Source organism: Marmota monax, unplaced genomic scaffold, assembly GCF_021218885.2.
Source record: "Marmota monax isolate L192 unplaced genomic scaffold, Marmota_monax_Labrador192_F-V1.1 WCK01_AAM20220418_F8-fsc00020, whole genome shotgun sequence".
NCBI classification, from domain to species: Eukaryota; Metazoa; Chordata; class Mammalia; order Rodentia; family Sciuridae; genus Marmota; species Marmota monax.
In genome coordinates this window covers 20,000,344-20,024,292 of record NW_026692912.1, presented here as the reverse complement: position 1 = coordinate 20,024,292, position 23,949 = coordinate 20,000,344, and the positions used below count along the sequence as shown (strand labels likewise).

Here is a 23,949-nt window from a genome sequence, read left to right as displayed (position 1 = left end):
AACAGGGACTTGCTGCTTATGCTCTGGGCTTTGCACCTGGGACATGCGAGACTTTGTGTTTTGTGTCATCACAAGCCACTTGGGGAGGGCCATTTCAAAGCTTCAGAGGCCAACTTCCTGACATCATTCTGGCAAGAAGTCTGTGGGCACCTGTTCAGGGGCTTGGCGGAGGACAGCGATGCCTCCTTTTGCCTGACACAGCAATAGTGAGGGCACCATACCTGGGTGAATGGGTACGCTAAGCCAGGGCCAAAGGTGAAGATGAACATTGACTTCCCGGATGCTAGGGCCTTTCAAGTTCAGCCCATAGTCTTTCACCAAGAATTTGCTTTGGGAAGTGGTTGGGCGAGCAGCACTGTCAATATGGCAACGATCAGGGAGCCACAACAACCATGATCACAGGAGCAAACCCCTACTGTATGCCAGGTGCAGGGCTGAGAGCTTTCCAGCTTACCTCACTGAGCTCACTCAAGACTCTCAAGATGGTTTCTGATTCACAGATGATGAACTGAGCTTAGCAAGGCTGGGCTCCTCACCCAGGTCATACAAATAGAGAGGGGAGCTGGAACTTGAACCCAGGCTTGCCTGATTCTAAAGCTGAGGTGCTAAAGCACTGATTAGCTACCTTGAAAACAGGCTCAGAGATGATAAAGAATCAGGAGCTTCCACTGTACTCTGCAATTTCAGGGGAAGATTCTAAGGGACAGAGCAAGCTATGCAGGTCTTAAAGAAAGAAAAGCAAAGTGATCCCTGTGCCTGGCAGCAAGGAAGACCATCAGGGCTCAGAAGGAGGGTATGGGCCCAGGGAGTGGTGGGCAGCAGTACCCTCCTTTCCCCGCAGCTTCTCTGAATAAAGGTAACATTTGTAGTCAACACAGCCTTTGCACCTTTCTCCTGGAAATGGATCTGTTCATGTGGCAATGCAGGGCTGATCAGCCTGGCAAATGGTCGGAGCTTGGATCCAAAAAAGATGCTGTGGATTTTTTTTACCATTCTGAAGGAACAATGGCATGTGTCCACCTGGTTTTATGACAGAACTTTTAAAAGATATGTGTCACCCAATTACTAGCACATTCCATGCCAGGGTAATAGCAGTGCCCCTCCACATCTACTCCATGCAAAGCTCTGGAAAGCTCTATTTACCCCTTCCAGAGCTCCATTCAGGTGAGTCGTTTGTGACCATCACAAACTATCCACTGCTATGGCACAGGCATCACAATTGTGTGCTTGGTGCCAGAACAGGAACTGAGGAATATTCTTACCTCATCCGAAGAGCCATTTTCCACTCTGAATCTGCCTGCCCTCTGGATAGCTCCATCAGCATCACTGGAAATAAGCTAGGGGGAAAAAAGAGCATTCAGTCAGTAGCTGGGCCACCATTTTCAATGCCCCTTCTGTCCAAATGGCTTCCTGCTATACTCAAGCCAAATGAGCTGACGGGCCCTGCCTTGAAGCTAAGGGTTCCTTTTAAGTTCTATCAGTTGAGTCCTCAGAGCATCAGTCCCAAGATCTTAGGAGTCCAAGAGTCAGGACCACATGGGCTGCAAGAGTGGAAAATGAGAGCATCAAATCCAAATCAGAACATTTTCCAAAACTGAAATACATTAAAGCAATGGTCTGTGGAAAAATAATCTTTCATACACAGCAAATGTGGACAAGCGGCGGCTCACAGATGGCAAAACTCAAAGCCAAGCATCAAGTTCAACTGCCTTCCCAGGGAAGCCGGAAGAACAATTAGTGGCTGGCAGGAACACATGCCTTCCAGGTGGGCAGACCGTCTGAGTAACGGCAAGAGGGCACTTGCAGACGGATGGTCTTCAAGGGCTGGGTGCTAGGAGGAGGCGAGGCGGGAGGAGAGCGCACGTGGCACCACAGTCCTCAGACTGCTCCCCTGAGATGCTCTCCTAGATTTCTCAGAGTGACTTGGAAAAATGATCTCTCTTCTTTTAAACTTTTAAATCTACCTGTAATTTTCAGCAAAGATCTGCCAACAACTTCCACACTCCAGACTTATTAGAATATGCTTGCTGTGGGTGGGAGGGGCGCATCCTACAATTCCATCTCAGGCTCATCCAGTGAAACAGAAACACTATCTTAGGAGAGATTTGCTATCTATTACTTTCACTAGTATTTACAAGACATGGAGATGTGAAAATAAGAAAAAAAATTTCAGAGAACCTCCCCACAAATTTTCCCAAGGAAAATTATTTGAGAAAGATTGGCACATTTTTCTCAAGATAAACATAAAAATAGTATTGAGTGTTTATTGAGTATTTATATGTGCCATCTATTCTTTTGCCCTTAATATGTATTATCTTACTTAATTCTTAAAACAACACAAGGCTGAAACTCTTACTAATTTCATTTATGAGCAAGGAAATTGAGGCAGAGAAGGGTAAATCAATAGCTCCCAGCTAGCTGCCCAGACAGAGCTGGGAGTGAGCAAAGGCAGCCAGACAGTGGATGCCGGAACCCTCATCTAACCAGACCTTACTTGAAAGGTCCAGGAGGCCCAGTTTTCATACCTAATCTTTAACCTGCAAAGCAATTCCTAAAAACAAATAAAAAGATTTCTATGTATATGCCTGGCTATTGCTGGTAGCAGATCCTATACTGCTGATAAACTGAGGGTTTGCCTTATCCAAACTGAAGTCTGGCTTTACCCTAGGCTCCTGGGATATACCTTCTAAGCCTGAGGAATTTCCTGTGTCTCTTCACAAAGGGGCCTTGAGCCACACTAGATAGTAAGTAACATTGTGGAATATGGTGAGGGCTCCCATTCACACAGTACAGGTCTCCCATGGAGGGGCTGGAGGCTAAGGACAGCCACACGGTGGTCAGCCATATCCTCATGGTCAGGCCCACTGAGGACTCTGGATCCCGCGGCTCAGTGAGTTCTCCAAGTGCACTGCCACACATCGTTGCCAGCAGGGGTTGTTGCTGCCCAGGTCTCCAGCTGGAAGCTCTGCTTCTGGACCCTCCTGGACTCTGCCCTGTCTGATTTTCGTCTGTATCCTTTGGCTGCCACTTGAACGTAAGTGAGCTGAACAGCTTTTGGTGAGTTCTGAGTCCTTCTAGTCAATGATTGAAACTGAGGGTGGTCCTTGGGCCCAAACTCTGCACTTGGTGTCAAATGAGGCTGAGCTTGTGGACTGTTCTCTGACTTTACAGAGGCCAATTCTAAAGTACAAGAGCAAGATTGATTTGGGTCTCTAAGGGTCACTGTCATTTCCACAAGGTAGTGTAGAGGACTCGGCACCAGTGTCATCCTTGCTGTAGGTGTCCACTCACTGTTAAAGCAGAAGGAGTAGCAAATAGGATCCAAGCTGGGTGTCACTGGCGTAGACTGCCTCAAGGGCTCTGGGAGAGCCATTCTGCGATCATATCTGGACTTAGCAAGAAAAAGAGTGCTATAATTAGCTAGTAACATCTCACAGGTATATGGGAGGAGTGTATTCTCCTTGTTATGCCTAAAGTAGAGGTGGGTAGATAAAGTCTTGATGATAGCTTGTTCCATCTAGGACTGGGGAGAAGAGCGACCATCTTTCACCAATCTACTCATTCACTCTTAAACCAATACAAATTAAAAGTCTGCCATTATGTTCCAGACCCTGTCAGGCACAAGCAACCCTGCCTTTTCCTTTGCTGATGTTAGAGTAAGAAGCATATGGCTCGCCTTGCTTAAGAAGTTCAGAAAGAAAGGAAGAACACAATTGATGATTTGATGGATAGAAGGAATTTAGCTCCCTGTGAACTTAGGAGCATGAGTTCCCCATCTCTCCATCACAGTCTGCACATAGGTCACCATCATCTCTCACCTGGATGACTGTGACCACCTCTACTGGTCCAGACACCTCCACCACTGCTCCTCTGCCACAATTCCTCATAACACTGCACCATGCTGGGTGGTTTTGGCAAACTGCTCGCTCATCTGTGCCTACAATCCACTTCCCTGCAGCACCCTTTCTTCCCATCAGAGGGCGTGTGCATGTGGTGCACCAAAGTACAGAGACCCTGTGGCCCACCTCCGCCATCCCCAGTTCCCCCAGTGAAGCCAGCTCATCCTTCAGACCTGCCAAGTCTCCATTACTCCAAGATCCTTCACTGACCTCACTGCCCAGGGAAAGGATGCCCTGCAAATTCCCAAGTACCCTGGGGAGTGATGTTTTCCCTTCCTTCATATGATCACTTGGTCCATCATCAGCTATCCTCCAACACTCCCTCTGCCCCCCAGAGCTGCATGAGGACAGCCGGTATCCCCAGAGCTAAGCATACCACCTGCCATAGTGCAGACACTCATCAAGCATTTATGAACAAGAAATACTTAACTAAATGAAGGCTGAAATCCTACTGAAAGCGACAAAAGAAATATAAAAACAGGGGCAAACCTGTGAAACTAGAGAGGATTTGTTACTTTTGTGTGAGAAATGTCACAGAAATCTACCAGGTTCATTGTGTGGGAAAGACAAAGTGACAGAAGGGCCACATAGCTCGGGAATCACCATGGCAAAGGAAGTCAACCTGGTGGCAAATTCATCAAGTCCTGTGGGTTCACACTCACACCCTGTGCACAGGCTGGCGAGTGTGGGGTGGCCCCTGAGGGTGGAAGGCCTGCCAGTCACTGGGCTGACACAGAGTGGCAGCCCCAGCATGCCCCACCCCACCCCCACCCTACAGCTGGCTCGGGCAGCTGTGGTGGCTGGTGCCTGATGAAGACTGGCACACCAGCTGAGGCAGGAGGAGACCGAGCCCCAGCAAACTAAGGGACAAAAACAAACCACACTAACACTGCAGGAAAACCCCTGTAATGGCAGAGAGGCTGTAGTCGGGAGCTACGTCAGCTGGTTCTCTTTCAGTCACTCCTCACAGACCTCTGATCTGGCCACCAAGACCACACAAAGTCTACACTCTTCCCTTTGCTGAAAGATTTGACTCAGAAAAGTCAGTTTCTACTGGAACCATTTAAATGTCCAATACCACAGTGCAGCTCACCCTGTATAGTTAAGGTTTCAGCTGGCATCAATGTGAGTGGACAATGCCACTCACATTGTCCTCCAGTGACAGAAATGTACCTGGACACAAGGCTGGACCTCAATCCCCTGAGGTGGCCATCTGACAGTTTTCTCCATTTGCAGGTGGGCCAAAGTCCTGGGTGGCATTTATATTATAGGCCCAGGCCTTCCAGGAGAGAGGCAATATCTCCCCTGCACCTTTTCTCTCCCGCTGGCTAGAACCCCCATAACCAGAGGGGTCCTGGAAGCTCACACTGAAACCCACAGGAAGACAGTGGCTCATCTCGAGCCTGAGTTTGGGAGCACAGCCACCTCCCACTTCCAGTACCTGGCTGGATGTGAAAAATAAATCAACGTGCTGCTTTCCACTGCACTGCAATGTTCCAAGCCAACTATTACCCTCATGAGGGAGAAAAAAAAAATCACTGGTCTTATGACAAGCTCATAATTCAAAAGGTGGAAACTGACCTGAAGTATCAAAGCAAATGTTCTATAAAATAGATTTACTACCTAAAGCACAAGCACATTTTAGAAAGTCTCTAGTTATTGCAAAAATTTTGGGGTGAACTGCATGTATGAAAATAATCTGTAATTAGCTTACAGATGAAGTGCATTGATTCCTGGATTTTGAACAGCAGCGGCCACCATGAACCAAAACACTGATGCTAAGACGAAAATAACTAGATTATCAATTTGACACAAATAGAGGAAAATGATGATAAAAACCAGAGACATGCCTGGGGGATGCATGAAGAATGACCCATGTCATGAAGGTGGTCTGTGGGCAGAGCCCAGAAGGAACCAAGTCACCCCTCAGACCCACCTGCCCCTCCAGCATGGCTTCTGCTATCCAGTGAGGCCGAAGCCCGAGAAGCCTCCTGTGTTGAACACAGTTGGGCCTGAATGACAGGGGAAGAGGGCAGAGAGCAGACAGTCTGCCATCTGACCACTCTGGAGCCAGAAGCAAGGGGCAGGTGGGTCAGGTCTCCTCTCACCTGAGAGCACATGGGGCCCTTGGTTAATCTTCCAGGAGAAGTGTCCAGAGAAGAGATTTTTTCAAATAAGTGCTCTGTCCTTAAACACAACACTGCCTCTTCAGGAGTTCAGTGGTTCATGAAGATTTTTTTTTTTTTTAAAGCTGGTATTGGGGATTGAACATAGGGGTTTTGCACAAACAAATTATCCACTCTAAGTACAATTTTAAAAATATTTAATTTTTAGTTGTGATTGGACACAATATCTTATTTATTTATTTATTTATTTATTTTTATGTGGTGCTGAGGATTGAACCTAGGGCCCCGCACTTGCTAGGTGAGTGCTCCACTGCTGAGCCACAACCCTAGCCCTCTAAGTACATTTTTTTTTAAAAAATAAAATAAACACTTTTTTCAGTGCTAGGAATGAACCCAGGACCTCGCACGTGCTAGGCAAGCCTCTACCACTGAGCTATATCCCCAGCCCCATGCAAGATGTTTTTTAATCTGATCAATCCAGATCTGTATTCCTGAAGGATGCAGCCAGGAGGAGAGTGAAATGAGGAGGTAGCTAAAGGGGAGCAAGGAACAACCAAGAGGTCAACAGAGAGAATGGCACCCACATCTTAATAAATATGAATAGGTTACATTCCCCTGTGGAAAGAAAAAAAGACTCAAGAATTAGGAACATAAATGAAATTCAACTAGTTGAAAAAGCCATCTATTATATACAATAAAACAATCATGAAAAACAAAGGTAAAATAAAAAATATTTTAGGGGCTAGGGATGTACTTCAGTGGTAGAACATTTGCCCAGTACCACCACAAAATAAAACAAGATGAAACCAAAAACACACATATGTGAACACAAAAAGAGAGAGAGAACAGTTGTATAAAATGAAGTACCCACTGAATGCTTGTTATCAGGGAGAATATTCTCTCTCTCTCTCTCTCTCTCTCTCTCTCTCTCTCTCTCTTTTGGTGGTGGTGGTACTAGGGATTGAACCCAAGGGTGCTCTACCACTAAAGTATGTTTCAGCTCTTTTTATTTTTTATTGTGAGACAGAGTCTTACTATTACCCACATCAGCCTCAAATTTGCAAGCCTCCTGCCTTAGTTTCCCCAATTGCAGGGCTTATAGGTGCACACTGCCACACCTGGTTTCTCTATTCTTCTGATGTTTCAAGAATTATGTACTTGGGGCTGGGGATGTAGCTTAGTGGTTGAGCACTTACTTAGTTAGTATGCACAAGGCCCTGGGTTTGATCCCTCATGCTGCATAAAAGAAATTATTGGTAAATTGGAACAACAACAGAAAAAGACAGTGAAGGAAGAATAAAATCATAAAGTAAAACTTAAGAAAAAGAGGCATCAAATGAAAAAATTAAAATATTATTGTTTAGGGAAAAATAGAATTACCCCCCAAAATGGACAATTATAAATATTTATATAATGAATAATAATATATAATTATACAATAAAACTATTATAAATAGGAGTTAATAAATAATAATTATAGGGGGGCCAGGAGTTCAGCTCAACACTAAAGCACTTACCTAGCATGTGTAAGACCTTGAGTTCAATCCTCAGTGCCACACACACACACACATAAATTATGGTGGGAAATTTTAGTATGCTTCTCTGACAGATCAAGGTAAAAACTAGTAAGGATTTATAGAAGAGTCAAATAATAAAATTAATAAGCATTATTTAATAGCCATATGTTGAACTTAGCAAGGTACAGAGAATACACAATTAAAACATTTATTAAATTTTAATAATAAAATTAATATTAAAATTAATATTGAACAAAAACCACAAAAATTGTATAAAATTCCTTAAGACCAAAAAAACCCTGTAAAGCTGTATAGATCATGTTTTTGTATAATGCAAGTGAGAAATCAGTTCAAAAGGATCAAACAATTGGGAATTCAAAATATACACTTGAAAAATCTTGGGCTGACTAGGAATAGTCAAACTGGACGTGATTCAAACCCGCCCAACAACAGAGACAGGATGCACCACAGCATACAAAGCCCTAGATGTTCTCTAATGGGAAAATTCATATTCTTAAATGCTTTCATTACTAAATAAATAAAAAAGGATAACAATAAGGAACTAAATAGGAATCTCTAGAAGATATGAAAAATAACCATGAAGTAAACCCAGGACCAGCAGGGACAGGAATCAGCCAAAGACTGAAGAGGGCAGTGCAGAACGAGGAGGGCAGTGGAATTCGTAGACACATGGGAGCAGGGGACAAATGTGTGCGGTGAAAAGGAAGAAAATCAAATACGATGACAAAGTAGAGAGAAATTTTTTTAAAAGATCAAGAGAATGCAATGTGAAACTATGAGAATACCATGAAAACTTCGATGAGTGAACAACTAAGAAAACACACAAAGTAAAAATTATTTTAAAAAGGGAAGAAACTTGAATCTGCCTATCTATCACTATTAAAAACCCAAGATAGCAGAACACTGCCCACAAAGGCCGCCATGGCCTGGGGGTCTTCTGAAGAGGTCAAGGTCCCGTCTTCTACATGCACCCACCCCATGATGGCCACAGATGTTTCCATAGAGAAGAACTGACAGATCTTTTGCATGTTTTGGTGGAGAAAGTCAGCAAAAGGGAGTTGACATATATTGAACATCAGCAATGCTAAGGAAAGAAGGCAGAATGTTTAATTTATTTGGTCCCACAGCTCTGATTGGGTCAGACACCAAATGATCAGATCCCAAGGATGATATCTAGTAGACAGAAAAAGGAAATGACCAATTATATGGTCAGTTGGCAATTCCTTTAGAATTCTTGCTTTATTTAAACTTATTTTCACTTAACTAAAGTTAAAAAACAAAACAAAACCCATCCCTCAACTGCACTAGCTCCACTTCAGGTGCTTGACAACTACACGTGGCTACTGCACTGGACAGTGCAGCTATAAACATTTTCGCAATTGCAGAAAGCTACACTGAACAGGACTGACCATGCTGGGCCTTCGTGCAACTCTGAGATCAAACCGGTTTCTCATCTGATTTGTTAAATACACTAAATGGTAGTTATCTGTGTGAGTCAATGCTCTGAGTGGGCTCTGCCTAATCTCAGCCACACTGTAACTGACTCACACAACAATGAACAGTGTTCAATGTATTAGATGTTTTATTTCAGGAAAAAAATTAATATCTAAGCAATAATATCCATTTGTAGAATTTAAGAAATTTATGGGCTGTGGTTGTGGCTCGGTAGTAAAGAGCTTGCCTGGCACGTGTGAGGCACTGGGTTTGATTCTCAGCACCACAAATAAATAAAGATCCATTGACAATTAAAAAAAAAAAGAAAGAAATTTAATAGAAAATAGGAAACAAGAGGGGCTGGGGTTGTGGCTCAGCGGTAGAGCACTTGCCTAGCAAGTATGAGGCCCTGGGTTCGATCCTCAGCACCACATAAAATAAATAAATAAATAAAATAAAGATATTGTGTACAACTAAAAAAATAAATATTAAAAAAAGAAAATAGAAAACAAGAAGCAAAAAATGTAATTAACTTATCACTAAATAAAAATATCATTTGTTTCCTATTAAAAACAATTAAATGAGAATCTTTCTAAAATTAATATGAATACATACTTTCTCAAAAACAAAAATCTCTTTCCCCTCTACTTTACTACTTTGTCTCCTGGGTTGGCATTTGTTCCCATCCTAAATCTGTCTGGGATTACTGTGATTTCTGTTTAGCATGCACTGTGTAAGTGGCATTCAAGTGTATAAACCACAGAACAATATTTTTACTTGGTAAAGAATATCTCAGAAAGATTATGTAAAGGGCATCTTTAAAAATAATATTTTGTATTTTCCTCCAGATCTCTTTTCTTTAAAATGAGTAAGTGCAGAGATTAGGACCCAACTGACTGGGTTCAAATCTCAGTTTTACATTTATTAGCTTACTGGAAAAGTCACCTGATCTTTCCTTGTTACATTTTAGTTTCCTTATCTCTAATATGGGGATAATGACTATATCCACTTCTAGGTTCACAGAGAGAATTTGATAATGTAATATATATAATAATCCCAGAGTAGCACCCAACGTATCAGGTGCTCAATAAATATTATGCTATAACATGTGTTATTATAATAATATGACATTGATTAATATAAAATGCTGATTAGTATTAAATCACTAATTAGTGGGTTAGTGATTAAACTGCCTTAATGCTGGATTTAAACTCTTGGAAGATCTGTTTAAACATTGATCCATCTAGTAGATATTACTGAGAACTTGTTTTTTAGGGCCTGTTCGAACTGCTGGACTAATAAAGATAAATGCAATATGATCCCTGCCCTGGAGGACCACAAATCCTAATGGGAGAGAAAGACTATACATATAAACAGATAAATCACAATGCAACCTGGTTAAATGCCATAACAACAGAAGCGAGTTCAGGGTGCTGGGGGAGGTCAGAGGCTGGAAAGACCTGCTCTGCCTGAGGCAGCGGTGGAAGGCTGCATTGCTATAACACAATTTATTCTGGCACAGGACCTTTGAGAAATGATTTCCAACATAGCAGGCTTTTTAAAACAGCAAATACTTGTCAAGAAAGCAGACCGCTTGACCCTGTACATACAAATCTGCCTGTCTGTCTGTCTGTCTCTCATACACATACACACACACATACTCACTCCTGACTTAGAAAGAACTGTTCAGAAAGGAAGAACATTTAAATGTGTGCATAAAAATAACTATGGGCAGAAGGCATTGTCCCTTCGCTGGTGGGCGCTGCTGAGTCCTCATGCTGAGCGGTGCTCCCCACCAACTTCCCCCCTCCCATCTCTGTCTTTCAGTTCACTGCTGGAGGGAGGGATGGGGGAGCCAGGTTCAGGGACAGAGGTGTGTGTACTTTTCCTCCCACTCTTCACCTTCTGCCTGTGCCAGGGACAGGAAAAAGATTTGGGAAGCTGAGCAGCTGAGTGCTGAGCACCATGATGCCTGGAGGAACATCATCCAGGAGGACAGATAGTGACTGGAAGAGAAGCAGTGAGAACTTGGCCCTGGGCTCAGGCCTTGCTTATCATCCTCATCCTGGCCACCATCCTCAGCGAGCTCCACATCCATCATGATGATTTTGCCAATGGCCCGAGCTCGCCCTTCTGCCTTCTCCCACTTAACGACCTCGCCTGGCTCCAGAGCTTTGCCACCCATCCTAAGACTCCAGCAACGCCCTCCCCCCACACTGGCACAGTGCCTGGCTAACGCGCTCTGGTCTTTTGGTTCATGGCCTCCAGACTTGGGGTTAATGAAGTTAATGCTGCTCTAACTTATGCACAGGCCTTGCCTACTGCTGACCCCTCATCAGGCCCTCATGACCACCCAGTCACCCCCCACACACTCTCACCCCTCTTCCTGTGTTCACAGAAACACATTTCCACAGGAGCAGGCCTGCAGCCAACTCATCCCACTCAACTTAGGCTAGCTCCTCTGGGCCATGGCCCAGGGCTTCCCTTCATTCCTGCTTCCTTTCCCATCACAAGTCCACCCCATCAACCACTAGTCACCTCTCTAGCACACCCTCTCTCCTGACAGATGGCCTTGCTGAGCAGCATGCCACCATTTGTGAGGTAGGTCAGGATGGGCACTGTCAACAAACTCTCCATCTCAAATGAACTTGCCTCAGTTTCCAAATTCAAATTTATCTGGCTAGCAGGAAACACCTGTGGAGATCCAGCGCAGAAGATGCGACTCATGAGTGAAGGCCGCCTTTCATCCTACAGTGAAATATCAGAACACTCTCTGCTTCTCCATGACCAATGGGGAGGAACCGAGAGATGCATCTGGTGACTGGCTTTGTTGCTTCCAACAGAACCAATCTGGTTAATTTTTCCCTCCACTATCGCATTTTGGGTCAGAGATACTGGGTTTATATGAAGAGCAACTACATTTTGAGGTATCCCACCCACGCCAGCACCTCTTCTTCCCTTCAAGAAAACAACGGGCAGGAAGTGGGGAGGACTCTTTCCCAGTTAGAACCATGGAAACATCCAAGCCTCCTGCTCTGCCAGCAGTCTTGAAGAAAAAGCAAAGGAATTTCACAGAGCCCAAGATCAAGTGCCTGAGAAAGAAGCTTGCCCAAAGATGTTTTGAAAGGCTAGGAGGAAGCTTATCTGTGGAGAAACTAAACAGTATCATAGGAATACAGGTAGGTGTGCAGAATGAATGTTTGAATGGCCATGGCAAGAAAAGCAGGAAACTCTACGTATGTGCAGAATTCAAATTAGTGTCTGTCATCAGGATCAGAGGTGTCAGTGATAGGGGGCCCCCAGATCTGAAAGATGTCCCAGCTGAGTCAGGAGGATTGCAAGTTCGAGGCCAGCCTGGTCAACTTAAATTGACTCAGCCTCCTATGGGCCTGGGCTTATATGTGGGCACTACTATGCTTGGCAAGACCACCCGTTTTGAAGAAGTAGGGATAGTGGCAAGAGAGAGACCAGATCAGCAGGCTTATTAGAAGGATGAACTAAGGTGTCTATTGTGGTATTTTTGTAATCTGGTCAGTTAATAAACAGAGCCTACTGTCAAATTTAAAAAAGAAAGAAAATAAGGGGGAAAGAAAAAAGATTCTATTGTAGAAAATGCAGTGTTTATAAGCCAAGAGCCACAGATAGGGAGAGAGACAGGTAGAGTCCTGGGGCAGAGTGCTGGGGAGAACAATTTTGCCTACATGCCAAGCTGTTGGCCTCACCAAAGGGAGAGGCGTATAATCTGCATCTTGTTCTTTGATCTAGAAAGCTGACATTTTCTCAAGCTTATGTAAAGAGCTAAGCAAACATTACTTCAATATTCCTCTTCCAAACAGACTACTTTTTGTAGCCCTAAGCTCCCACTGTATGTAAATTCTGGAGCCACTGGTTCAGATCAGCAAAGAGCCAAGCACAGGAGAACATCCTATCTCATGCCAGCAGAGCTTTACAACATAAACACCAACTGGACGCTGGAAATCGATCAGGAAGCTTTGTACAATCACTGGCCACGCAGCTGTTGAGCTCAGAGAAGCTACAGTCCTCAAAGGACAATGACAGCAGAGGGCCAGTGATACACTCTGAATGCTGAAGAAATAAGGTCTGAATAGCTTTTTGTTTTTGTTTGTAGATATTGTAAGAAGGGGTATAAAAACCCCCTTCAATATAGGAGCTCTGGAAAATCGCTACATATGATCCTGAAAATTAAAAAAGGAAGTATAGCTTTAATCTTCCCCCCACCCTCCACAGTGCTGGGGAATTGAACTTTAATACATCCTCAGCCCTTTAAAAAATTTTATTTGGAGGCAGGGTCTCACTAACTTGCTGAGGCTGGCCTCAAACTTAAGATCCTCCCACCTCAGCCTCCTGGATTGCTGAGATTAAAGGTGTGTACCACTGCACCTGGCCTTTGAATCAGTCTTTACTACAAACTCAAAATAAAATTTAGAGAAGCAATTGCTGCCCTCAAGGAAATGGAAAAAAAATAATCTCTTTGTAATAGTATGTAAAGGTTCTACACATGTTGAGATAAAACAAGCCCAAAAAACACAAACGGAGGATGAAAATCTTCACTGGAGAGGGAAACAAGTGTTAACCTTAGAAAACTGAAACACTGAGCTGTGGGTGGGGGATGCCCACCTGGAATCCCAGCTACTTGAGGTTGGGGTTGGGAGGATCATCCTGGGCAACACAGCAAGACTATCATCTATGAGAAAAGAAAAGAATAAGTATAACAGCATTTTTAAAAAAACATTTTAGATGCTAAACACAGAATGAAAAGGAACCAAAATAAAAATTTTTAAAAAATGAATATAAGGAGAAAAAAAAAGACAGTCATGGAGGAATAAGGAAAAAGATCTTTATTGTTTCAAGGTGGGGGGGGAGCAATAATTAAAGATATAGTAGAAGAAAATATTCATCCCTGACTAAAGACCTGGGTCTAAAAAGCACAAAGATACATATTTCAGGCAAAATTAATCAAAACAGAAATGTGCAAAGAAATTATGGGGATTTTTTTTAATAAAAGAAAAAAGAACAAAATTTTGAAAAAATTTCAGGTAGGAAAGGTTACTAAGGAAGAAAGAAAATAAATTGGAACTACTCCTGTTAAGTAATCATACTGTGTTGAATAGCACTGCTCTACCCCATTCAGGCCCATCCTGAACCTCAGAACGTGACCTTATTTGCAAATGGGGTCTTTTTTGCAGATAAAATTTGTTGAAATGAGGTCCTACTGAATTACTATGGGACCTAACTCCACAACTCTGACTTTACAAGAGGAGAAGGAGGTTCAGATTCAGTGGTGCAGGGAGAAGGCCACGCGAGGACACAGAGACAGTGGAATGCAGCTGCAAGCTGAAGGGGGTCTGGAAGGGTAGGCAACCCCAGACGCTGCAAGAGGCAGGGAAGAACTCCTACCCAGAGCTTTCGGAAGGAGCATGGCCCTGTAGAACCTTGGTTTTGGACTTTAGCCTCTAGAACCTTGAGGGAATAAATTTCTATTGTCTTAAGCTGCTTAATTTGTGGAAATCTATGATAGCAGTTCAGGAAATGAATACAGTAACAGATCGATATTTGTGAAGTTCTAAGAGAATAAGGCAGTTGACTCAGAAATCTTAAAATCAAGTTGTTCTCATGGAAACTGTAACTCAGTCATTTCCAGATATGTAAGGATTACAGAAAGTACTGTCATGTCCCCTAGCACACTAACCTGAACCTGCAGGACAAGCACACTTACTTAGAACCACTGCCATTCACTTGTATTGGGGAGGTCACAGCCGATGTATTCAGACGTAAATAAGAAATATGAGATTTGGATGGAGGGAGACCAAGTGGTTTGTGGAAGAGTATCTATGCCTTCAAAAGATGATACTTTGTTTTTAAGTAAAGAAGCACAGTAAAATAATAATATATAAAATATATAAGTCCATTTTATATATAAATTTAATTACTGAAGGGACATACCTAAATCTTCATAGTGATTATCTATAGGTGGCAAGATTACGGGTGAATTTAATTTTTCTCTCTGTGCTTTTTAGTACATTTTAAATGTTCCATAATAAGGGTAAGTCAGAATGCACATATACATATACAAAGGATGAAAAGCAATATAAAAAAGTAGGAAAAATAATTTATCAGAAACCACATTTCTAGCAAAACTGATTGTGTAGCTCATATGTGGACACCCAGCAGTGAACTTGGTGGCTGCCAGGGATTCAGTTAAAAAGAATCCTGACCCTTACTAGGACAGGTAAGGAAGGCCCACAAATTATTACAGTGTGAAATACGATGGGTGCTGGAGGAATGCGAGAACTGCAGGGCTCTGGAGAGGGAAAGGTGATTGGCCACAGGGAGGCCAGGAAAGGCGGCCAGGAAGAGCAGGGCCTTGGCAGGGGCAGGTCTCAGCAGGGCGTTCTAGAATGACGGAAGGTGTGAGGCGGCCTCAGAGGCCAGCGTCACGGCAGATAATGGCCTGTTGGATGGATCCTAGGCCACGTGAGCTGAGGCTCAATGACAGGTTGGAGCGAGACCATGGAAATTCTGAAATCCTAGGCTAAAGAGCACCTAGTCAGTTCCCTAAGCAGAGGAGAGATGCTGAAGGTGATGCTGCCGTTACTTGTTGGAAAGCATAACGATGACACTGCCAGGGCTGTCCAGGATGAAGGTCCTCTTATAGCATCAAGGAAGGCAAAGCTCCCAGACTGCGGCGAATGACATTTGAGAACGTGGACACACTAGGTAACAGCACACTCGTTTACATTTCTTTGAAAAGTCATAGAGTCAGGAAAAGTCCCAGAAGCTCACAGGAAATGGAAATGACACAGAAGTCACCCAGAAAAAGGAATACCTGGAAGTGAACCAGGCAACATGGAAGTGAACCAGACAAGAAGAGAGAGGTAAGAAACACATAAGGAAATGAAAGTTACTTTCAAAATGGAAGATGCATGCCACTCAGCCCACTCCAGATGTGCTGATCAGGATGTGAATTTTAAACAAGCCACTCAAGGAATTTGTAGGCACAGTGGAATTTGAGGGTCACTTATAGCAAAGGCACAATCTACTGTGGATAAAGGGTGTATGTGGGGGCAGTTGTGTGGCACTGGATAAGGTAATCTGCCTTTCTGCAACTCAGTCACCTCAGCTGTAAAATGGGGCAATAATGGTACATACACCTTTCTGTAGGCAGTTGTAAAATTCAAATTAGTTTACACATTGAAGGCATTCAAAAGACTTCCACCGGCCATGCACACTGGTGTGGATAAAGAGCAACCTGGCCATGGAATCTATTTGGAGTACAGTCCCAAGAGGGTTTGGCAGGAGATGGGTGGGCCATGGCTGGTTTCCTGTTTCTGGAATTAGCAACACAACACAAGGCAATGCCATCTATTTGGTGGTCTGGCATGGGGCAAGAGGGATGACAGTAAGTTCAGTTTGGGGCACATTGAGGTTTGGTTGCCACTGGGCCAACCAGTAATGATGTCCAGGGGGCATCTGGGCAATGGATCCAAAGATAGAATTCTGGACTCAATATGTGGATCTGGGAGTCACCAATCTACACTGAAGCGTGGGACTAGGGAATGTCACCCAGAAGCAAGCAGAGTGAGAACAACACCTGGGACAGACGGGAGGAACATCCGCATGAAAGGCCAGGCAGAAAAGGAATCCCTTGGAAACGCTGAAAAGGAGAAGCAGGGAGACACCAAGGAAGGAGAGAGTTCGGGCAGGGGAGAGCGTGGTCCCATGAGGCAAAGGTGGAGAAACGCCGGTTGAATTTGGTCTTTGGTGACCTTGGCAAGAGAAGTTTCTGTGGAGTGCAAGAAGGGGAAGCATCAGAAGGAGAAAATCAGGAGGGATCAAAAAGAGAAGGTGCAAGACGCTGGAACATACTCCCAAAGCAGTCAGCACGCTCTCGCGTGGGTGGAGCAAACCCAGGTTGAGCCTGCAGCACAGCAGCAACTGCAATAGGCCAGTTAAGAAGCTGGGCCCCAAAGCACAGCATCTTTTGCCCAGGGTAACCGCTTTAATTAAACCAGTAAAGTAAAAAAAAAAAAATATATTACTCATGGCTCAGCAGTAACAGAGGGATGAGAAACCTGAGCCCTTTTTGATAAAGCACATGCAACAGGAGAAACTGGATTTTTTTCATGATTTTCCCTCAATGGGGAAAAAAAAAAAAGCATACACATTATAGATATTCCTCTCTCCGAGAGAGAGGCAAAGAAGATGCTCCAACTGTGGGGTAGCCGTGCATTCGCAAAGGCGTGGCTTTGCCGGAAACAGGAGAGAGCCTAAAGGAAAGGGCTCAGTTTAAAGGCACCAAGAGAAACTTCAGTGCTCTTGGATCCACAGCCCCGGGGGAAGTTTCTCAAGCTGCCTGCCTGGAGCAGTTAGTAAGTGAAAGGGGCTACATGTCTGCAGGCCAGACAAAAGAGCTCTTCATGTTCAGAGCCTGTGTGGTGAAAGGTTGGCTAAAAGATAAATTCCTTTCCATCTTTGACGACACCAAAAGAAGGACAAGAGCAGTTTTCAAACTCTGCGTGCCCAATGCCTCAGCTGAGATGGGAAGACTTGCCTAAATTCAGAAGAAAACGGGCCTTTTCTAAAGGCAGCTTTCAGAAAACTGAGAATACTTTCTACTCATCAGAGCAACATCAAAGGCATAGAACACTCCACATTTTGATCAAGTCGACGATATTTTTTTTCTACAACAATGAGAAATATTGCTGAGCCTGTGTTACTGGTATGAAAGTCGAAGCAGGTATATGAGGGGCATGGTGGTGGGCAGGGAACATTGTGGTACAGGAAGATAAGTGGGGCACCGGAAGAGACTGCATGTCGGAGATGCTCAGGAAAATTTTGCCACTGGAGTGCACAAGAGATCACAACCAAGGAGGAAACTGGTCTCTCTCTCTCTCCTGTGGTGAAGAATTAGCCAAGTAAACAATGCGCTTCACAGTTTGCATCTCTGATTATGGGGGGGGCCTGTTAGCTATCATGCTGTTGATTAAGAGTAGCCGTGTTTACTCAATGATCAACCTAATTTCCTTAGAAAACACTCTGTAAGCAATTTGAAAATACTGTCATAGTATAGCAGGGTACCACATGTGACCAGGTGAAGGCCACTGGAGTCAAAGAACAAAGACCCCAGGATACTAGCAGAAGCAAGAAGTAGTACAGAGACACAGAACACATGGACCTGAGGAGGAAAGACCTGGACATATAGGAGGCAAAGACCTATGTGACCTCTGAGGAGAGCAAGAGACACCCTGACCCACAGGAGGCAGGGAGGGGGGGCACTGGAAACTCTTGTTTTGAGAACGGAGACCATGCTGGTGACAGATATCATGGAGGTGGCTCTTCCTGGGAAGGACTGGAGGTTCTGGTATTCATGTATGGTGTGTGTTTAGCTAGGCCATTTGGTACGGGTCTGTGCCTCAGCCATCCATGTCATTAACACATGGCTCAGTGCTCAAGATGGTCACCAAATGGCTGGTCAGATGGTGCTAATTCTGCCTGCATTTTGTTGATCCTAGGAAATGAGGTCATAAAATCACACTGTAGAAAAAAGTGGGGTAGGGAAGAGACAATTGTCCAAACCATTCCCTAAAACTGAGCATGTTGATGGCAGACTGAAGGATTATGTTGTTAAGGGCTGGATGTAGAAATACCTTGTGTTTATGCTCTATCTTATGTTCAAAACAGGATTGAAAGCAGCTTAGTGAATGATATCTTACTCAAAGGATAAAATTAGATAACAGCACACTCAGAACAAGGGTGTATCAGATGTGGATAAACAAACTGAAAACAAGAGAAAAAGATGAGCAGGCATGTTATAAAGCCTCTCAAGGTTACCAGAGGCAAGGAAATAAGTAGGGTCCTGAGATTTCTAGAAGCCACTGCAAAAAGGAAAAATCCCTTCCATTTACAGGATCCTCTCTGCTTATAAGGCTGACCACAAGCTTCCCAGAAGAAGCATGGGGTACTTTTCCATCCTAAGAAAAGTTTTTCTCCTAGGTTCTCTTAAAGGAGACACTGTGTGACAGGCTTAGAGAGCTCCTCAGCAGCATCCTCCAAGACATACACCATCAAGACTCGTCAGGCTGTTCTCCACTCTGTCCATCAAAGAAGATGAAAGGCACAAAGCCAAGGCACAAATCAAGAAATGCAAGTCTGCGAGAGAGCAGGAAAGGTAGGCCAAGTGTGTGTAGCTGTCTTGGGTTGGCTTGATCCAGGTATTAAATTCAAACCATTTGAGGCATGGCCATCTCTTTGGATAACTCTTTATGAACAAGCTTCTTATAACCAAGCTTTTGTTAAGATTTGGACAGAAACAGTTTGAAATGATACATTTGAATTAAAAGCTAAAGCAGGGTGCTCTGTGCTGTTGATTAAGAGCAGCTGTGTTTACTCAACGATCAACCTAATTTCCTTAGAAAACACTCTGTAAGCAGCCAGACCATAAGAATATGAGATTGTACCCTAAAAGATTAGGTGTAGGGGGGTTAAATGTCACTTCTGGCACTTGCTAGCTACGGGACTTTTCTGAGATCATCAGTAAATGGGAATCCATTCAATGTCCACAAGTGTCTTCTGAGCAGCTGTCGTGTGAGGCCTAATCAAATAATACCCACCTCTGATGGTTGTTACTGAGGATTAAATGAGTAAATGCATCTCAAGGATTCAGCATAGCAACAACTGGAACATGGCAAGCACTGAATAAGTGCTCAAACTAATAATAACGACAACAAATTAATAACCATAATAGAAGATTTATGGCTCCATTCTAATGCATAAATAAGTATATGATTAAGATCTTCAAATTCTACCCACAGAAAATGGTTGCAATAATTGTAGCCTGGCAAAGTTTCAAAGTCAGCAAGACCAATCACCCACAGTCAGTAAAAACATCAAGAAGTATCATCAGAGTTCTGGACCACACAGAACTGCTAGTGAGTGTGCCCAGATAAACATGTCTCAAGGTACCAGAGGGAGCTGACCTGCTATGTGAGATGCAGGCTCGAGCCTGTTATACCAGAGAGCATCTGCCAACACTGGGATGGCTGTAGTCCTTGAGGTCTTGGTGTCCCAGGGGAAGATACGCTGGCACCTTCACTAATCTCTCACTTTGGTGATGCCACATAGAATATGATTTCTCCTGTTAATGCCCATGTGAACAAAAAGCCTACTGGACTCTGAAGAGAGAATAAGACTGCGCTGAGTCAGGGATGCCTGAGCGGCAGCTAAGTTACTCATTAGCAAACTATCCTCTTTCTGGACACCAGTCCCTCAGGCATAATTCAAATTTGTGCTTGAGCAAAAATATAAATTACTACATATAAAACTTTGAGAGCCCTCAAAGAGTCAAAACTTCAAACATTAAAATCTGCAGATGCCAGGCATGTTCATTGTCAACCATTCCTTTGATAGTCATTAGATAGCACAAAAGCCAGATGTCCTTTGAGGCCACTCTGAGTTCCTAAGAACTAAATCCCACCCCTTTCATAGGTTTGTTTCCTCTGTGGCAGGGGAGCATGCTTGTACCTCATCCAAATGCGGGTCCGAGTCATTAAGAACAAGTTTAGGGAGGAATGGACAATATTCCCCCTTGTTTTATCCTGATCCCAAATTACCTGCAGATGGTGACCTCCCAGAAGGACTAAGAGATAGGGGTGCATGAGAATAAACAGCCTGATGGGACAGGAGGGGAGAGGTCTATATTGTGCCCAGACCATTCATCATTTATGCCACTCAGTTTCTGCTCCATCAAGTCGAAGGCCGAGAACAGATCGATAAAAGCTACAAACAATTTTGTGCTTTTCCTGACCAATTTCGATATAAAGTGATGAAGAACGGTGGTGGTACAATGCCTGTGCCTTGCGGGATGCTGCCACGGAGACCAGACTTGTAATTTATCAGGAAGAAAGATGGTGTGTGTTTTAGGTGGAATACACCACACCTAATGAGTCTAACTGCATGGGCAGCAGGGGTAGGTGTCAAAGAGGCTGTTTTCCTTTCCTTTATTAATTTTTCATGGGTCAGATTATTCTCTAATTTCACCTGATCATTCATTCATCTAATCAATACTCACTAAGTAATGCTAAGCCTTGTGCTTGGTACTAGGGATACCATGGCAAGCAAACAACCATGATTTCTATTTCTCAGGGAGCTCATAATCCATATCCTTATTTATGGGATTAGTCAAAGTGTCAGGGAAAAGAGTATACCAGCAGAGGGAGAAATGTTCACCAGGTGCTTGTAAATAATCTACCACATGAGAAACATTTTGAGGTTTCAGCCCAGCTCCTGAGTTTAAAACTGATGTGTCTACATCGTTTTCAGAGAAAATGTGCCCTATCCACAAACTCTGTTTAGTAGACAGTTCTAGAAGATCATGCATAAACCCCTCTACCCTGAGCAGTGTTTGAATCAGTGATATATACCTGTAAAAAGAGGAAATAATCCATAATATTCTACTTGAAATGTTAAATAGACTACAATGGGAAATGTAAATGTTGGAGACTGGGGGTCTGGAAATCAATTTAGTAATAAAATTTTATGAGAATTTAGCATGTGCCAGATTCTAGAAATAAACAGTGAACAAGTCAGACATGGATCCCATCTTCACCTTGAATGGAGAGAGTAGTAAATAAATAAATAAATGAAACACATAGAAACTGTGGTAAGCAATGTTCAGAGAGTATAAGGGTGCTGAGTTAGAGGACAGCACAGCAGGGACACTGTGGAAGAGGCAGGGGCTGCTTTGAGAAGGGGGCGTTTAGGCTGAAATCAGCCACAGGAAGCTCTGGGGAAGCCCATTCCAGGGAGAAGAATTAGCAAGGCAGAGTCCTGGGACAGGGAAGAACTCAGTGCATTCTAGGGACCAATGAGGACAGAAATTGAAGTACAGTGAGTGAGTGAGAGAAGGAAGAGAAAGGCAGAGTGGGGCGTCTTGCAGGGCACGGTAAGCGTCCAGATTTGAAGCGTACCGAGCAACCGATGAAGGGGTTCAAGAAAGAAAAGGCATTGTGCTCTCAATATTTACAAACATCATTGTCATAAGACAGACATATTGACTGATGAGAGAGAAAAGAAAGCCAGAAAATTAACCCTTGTGTATAGGGTCAGTTGATTTTTCAGAGGGGTGCCAAGATCATTCAGTGGGGAAAGGACAGTCTTCAATAAATGATGCTGGGAAAGAGGTGTGTGTCTGGGGGCAGGGCAGAATAGAGGTTCATTGGATTAGACAAAGGAGAATGAAGGGAAGGGAGTGGAGGTGGGGATAGGAAAGACAGTGGAATGAATCAGATGTCACTTTCTATGTTCACATATGAATATGCCACAGTGAAACTCCACACCATGTACAACCACAGAATGGAAAGTTATACTCCAATTATATACACTATGTCAAAATACATTCTACTGTCATGTATAACTAAAAAGAACAAATAAAAATTAAGAAAAGACCAATAGAGGGTGGGAGAAATAGCCCTGGGTTCAATCCCCAACACCCACACACACACACAAAAAAAGAGCAATAGAATGGCCTATCTAAATCTACCATATGAAAAAATACTAGATATAAATGGATAATACAATACAATCTAAAATTAGATGTTTGGGCTAGAGGCACAATCCCCTGGAAGAGTATGTGCACAGAATGTACAAGGAACTGGGTTCAAACTTCAGCACCACAATAAAATGCAGATGTTACAGTGAGATGATGTTGAAAACATAGCAGAATATGAGTCTCCTGACCCTCCCTCTATTTACAGATCCACCAAATAAACATTTACTCATATAAAAAAGAAAATGGGGCTAGGAAAGCTGATCATCCACACTCAAGAGAATGAAGTTGGACTCTCAACTCACATATATATGGAAATTAAAATGAATCAAAGACAAATATAAAAGCTCAAACTATAAAAATTTTAAGAAAAACATAGGGGAAAATCTGCAGAATAGTGGATCTGACAATGAGTTTTTGGATGTAATGTCAAAAGCACAGGCAACAAAAGAAAAAATTATAGATAAATTAGATTTATCAAAACTTTTCAAAAGAACTTTTGTACATCAAAAAACATTACCTAAAAACTAAAATGATAAATCAGAGATATCCCATTCTTATATCTGATATGGAATTAATATCCTGAATATATAAAGAACTCATACAACTCAATAGCAAAAAAACCCAAGAAGCCAATTTAAAAAATGAGCAAAAGACTTGAACAACCATTTCTCCAAAGGAGATACATAAATGACTTATAGCATTAGAGAAAACAAATCAAAATCACAGTGATTACGTTATGTACATATATGACTGCAGGACTGATATGATTCTACAACATGTACAATCAGAAAAATGAGAAATTATACTCCACCTATATATGATATATCAAAGTTCAAAAATACATTCTACTGTCATGTATAACTAATTAAAAACAAAAAAAATTGAAAATCACAGTGAAATATCACTTCATGCTCCTTAGGATACTATTGCATATAAAAAGAAAAATAACAGGTTTTGGCAAGAATGTGGAGAAACTGGAACCCTTGGGTACTACTAGTAGAAACAGAAAGTGGTCCAGCCACTGTGAAGACTAGGTTGGACTTTCTCAAAAAGGTAAACATGGAATTACCATGTGATCTGGCAAACTTGACTCCTAGTTAATATATTCCAAAGAATTGGAAGCAGGGACCCCAACAGATATTTGTACACCAGTGTTCAGAGCATGTATGATTAATAGCTAAAAGGTAAAAACAACCAAGTCCATCAACAGAAGAAATAAATGAAATGTAATACATATGGATATACATGGAATACTACTTGTCCATAGAAAGGAAAAGAAACTCTGATGATCCCATAACAGGAAAGAACCTTGAAAACATTATGCTGAGTGAACTATCTCAGACACAAAAGGAGAAATTTCATATGATTTCACTCATATGAGGTAC

General features: G+C 42.9%; 1 protein-coding gene across 5 annotated transcripts in view; it reads right to left on the bottom strand.

Moving 5' to 3' along the window:
- Positions 1–23,949, bottom strand: part of Garnl3 (GTPase activating Rap/RanGAP domain like 3) — a 143,802-nt gene that overhangs the window by 83,951 nt on the left and 35,902 nt on the right. For all 5 annotated transcript variants that reach the window (XM_046451190.2, XM_046451191.2, XM_058581776.1 and 2 more), the window contains one exon: positions 1,263–1,337. In XM_046451190.2, coding sequence (XP_046307146.1) covers positions 1,263–1,337 — 75 coding nt within the window. The remainder of the gene's footprint in view (positions 1–1,262; positions 1,338–23,949) is intronic.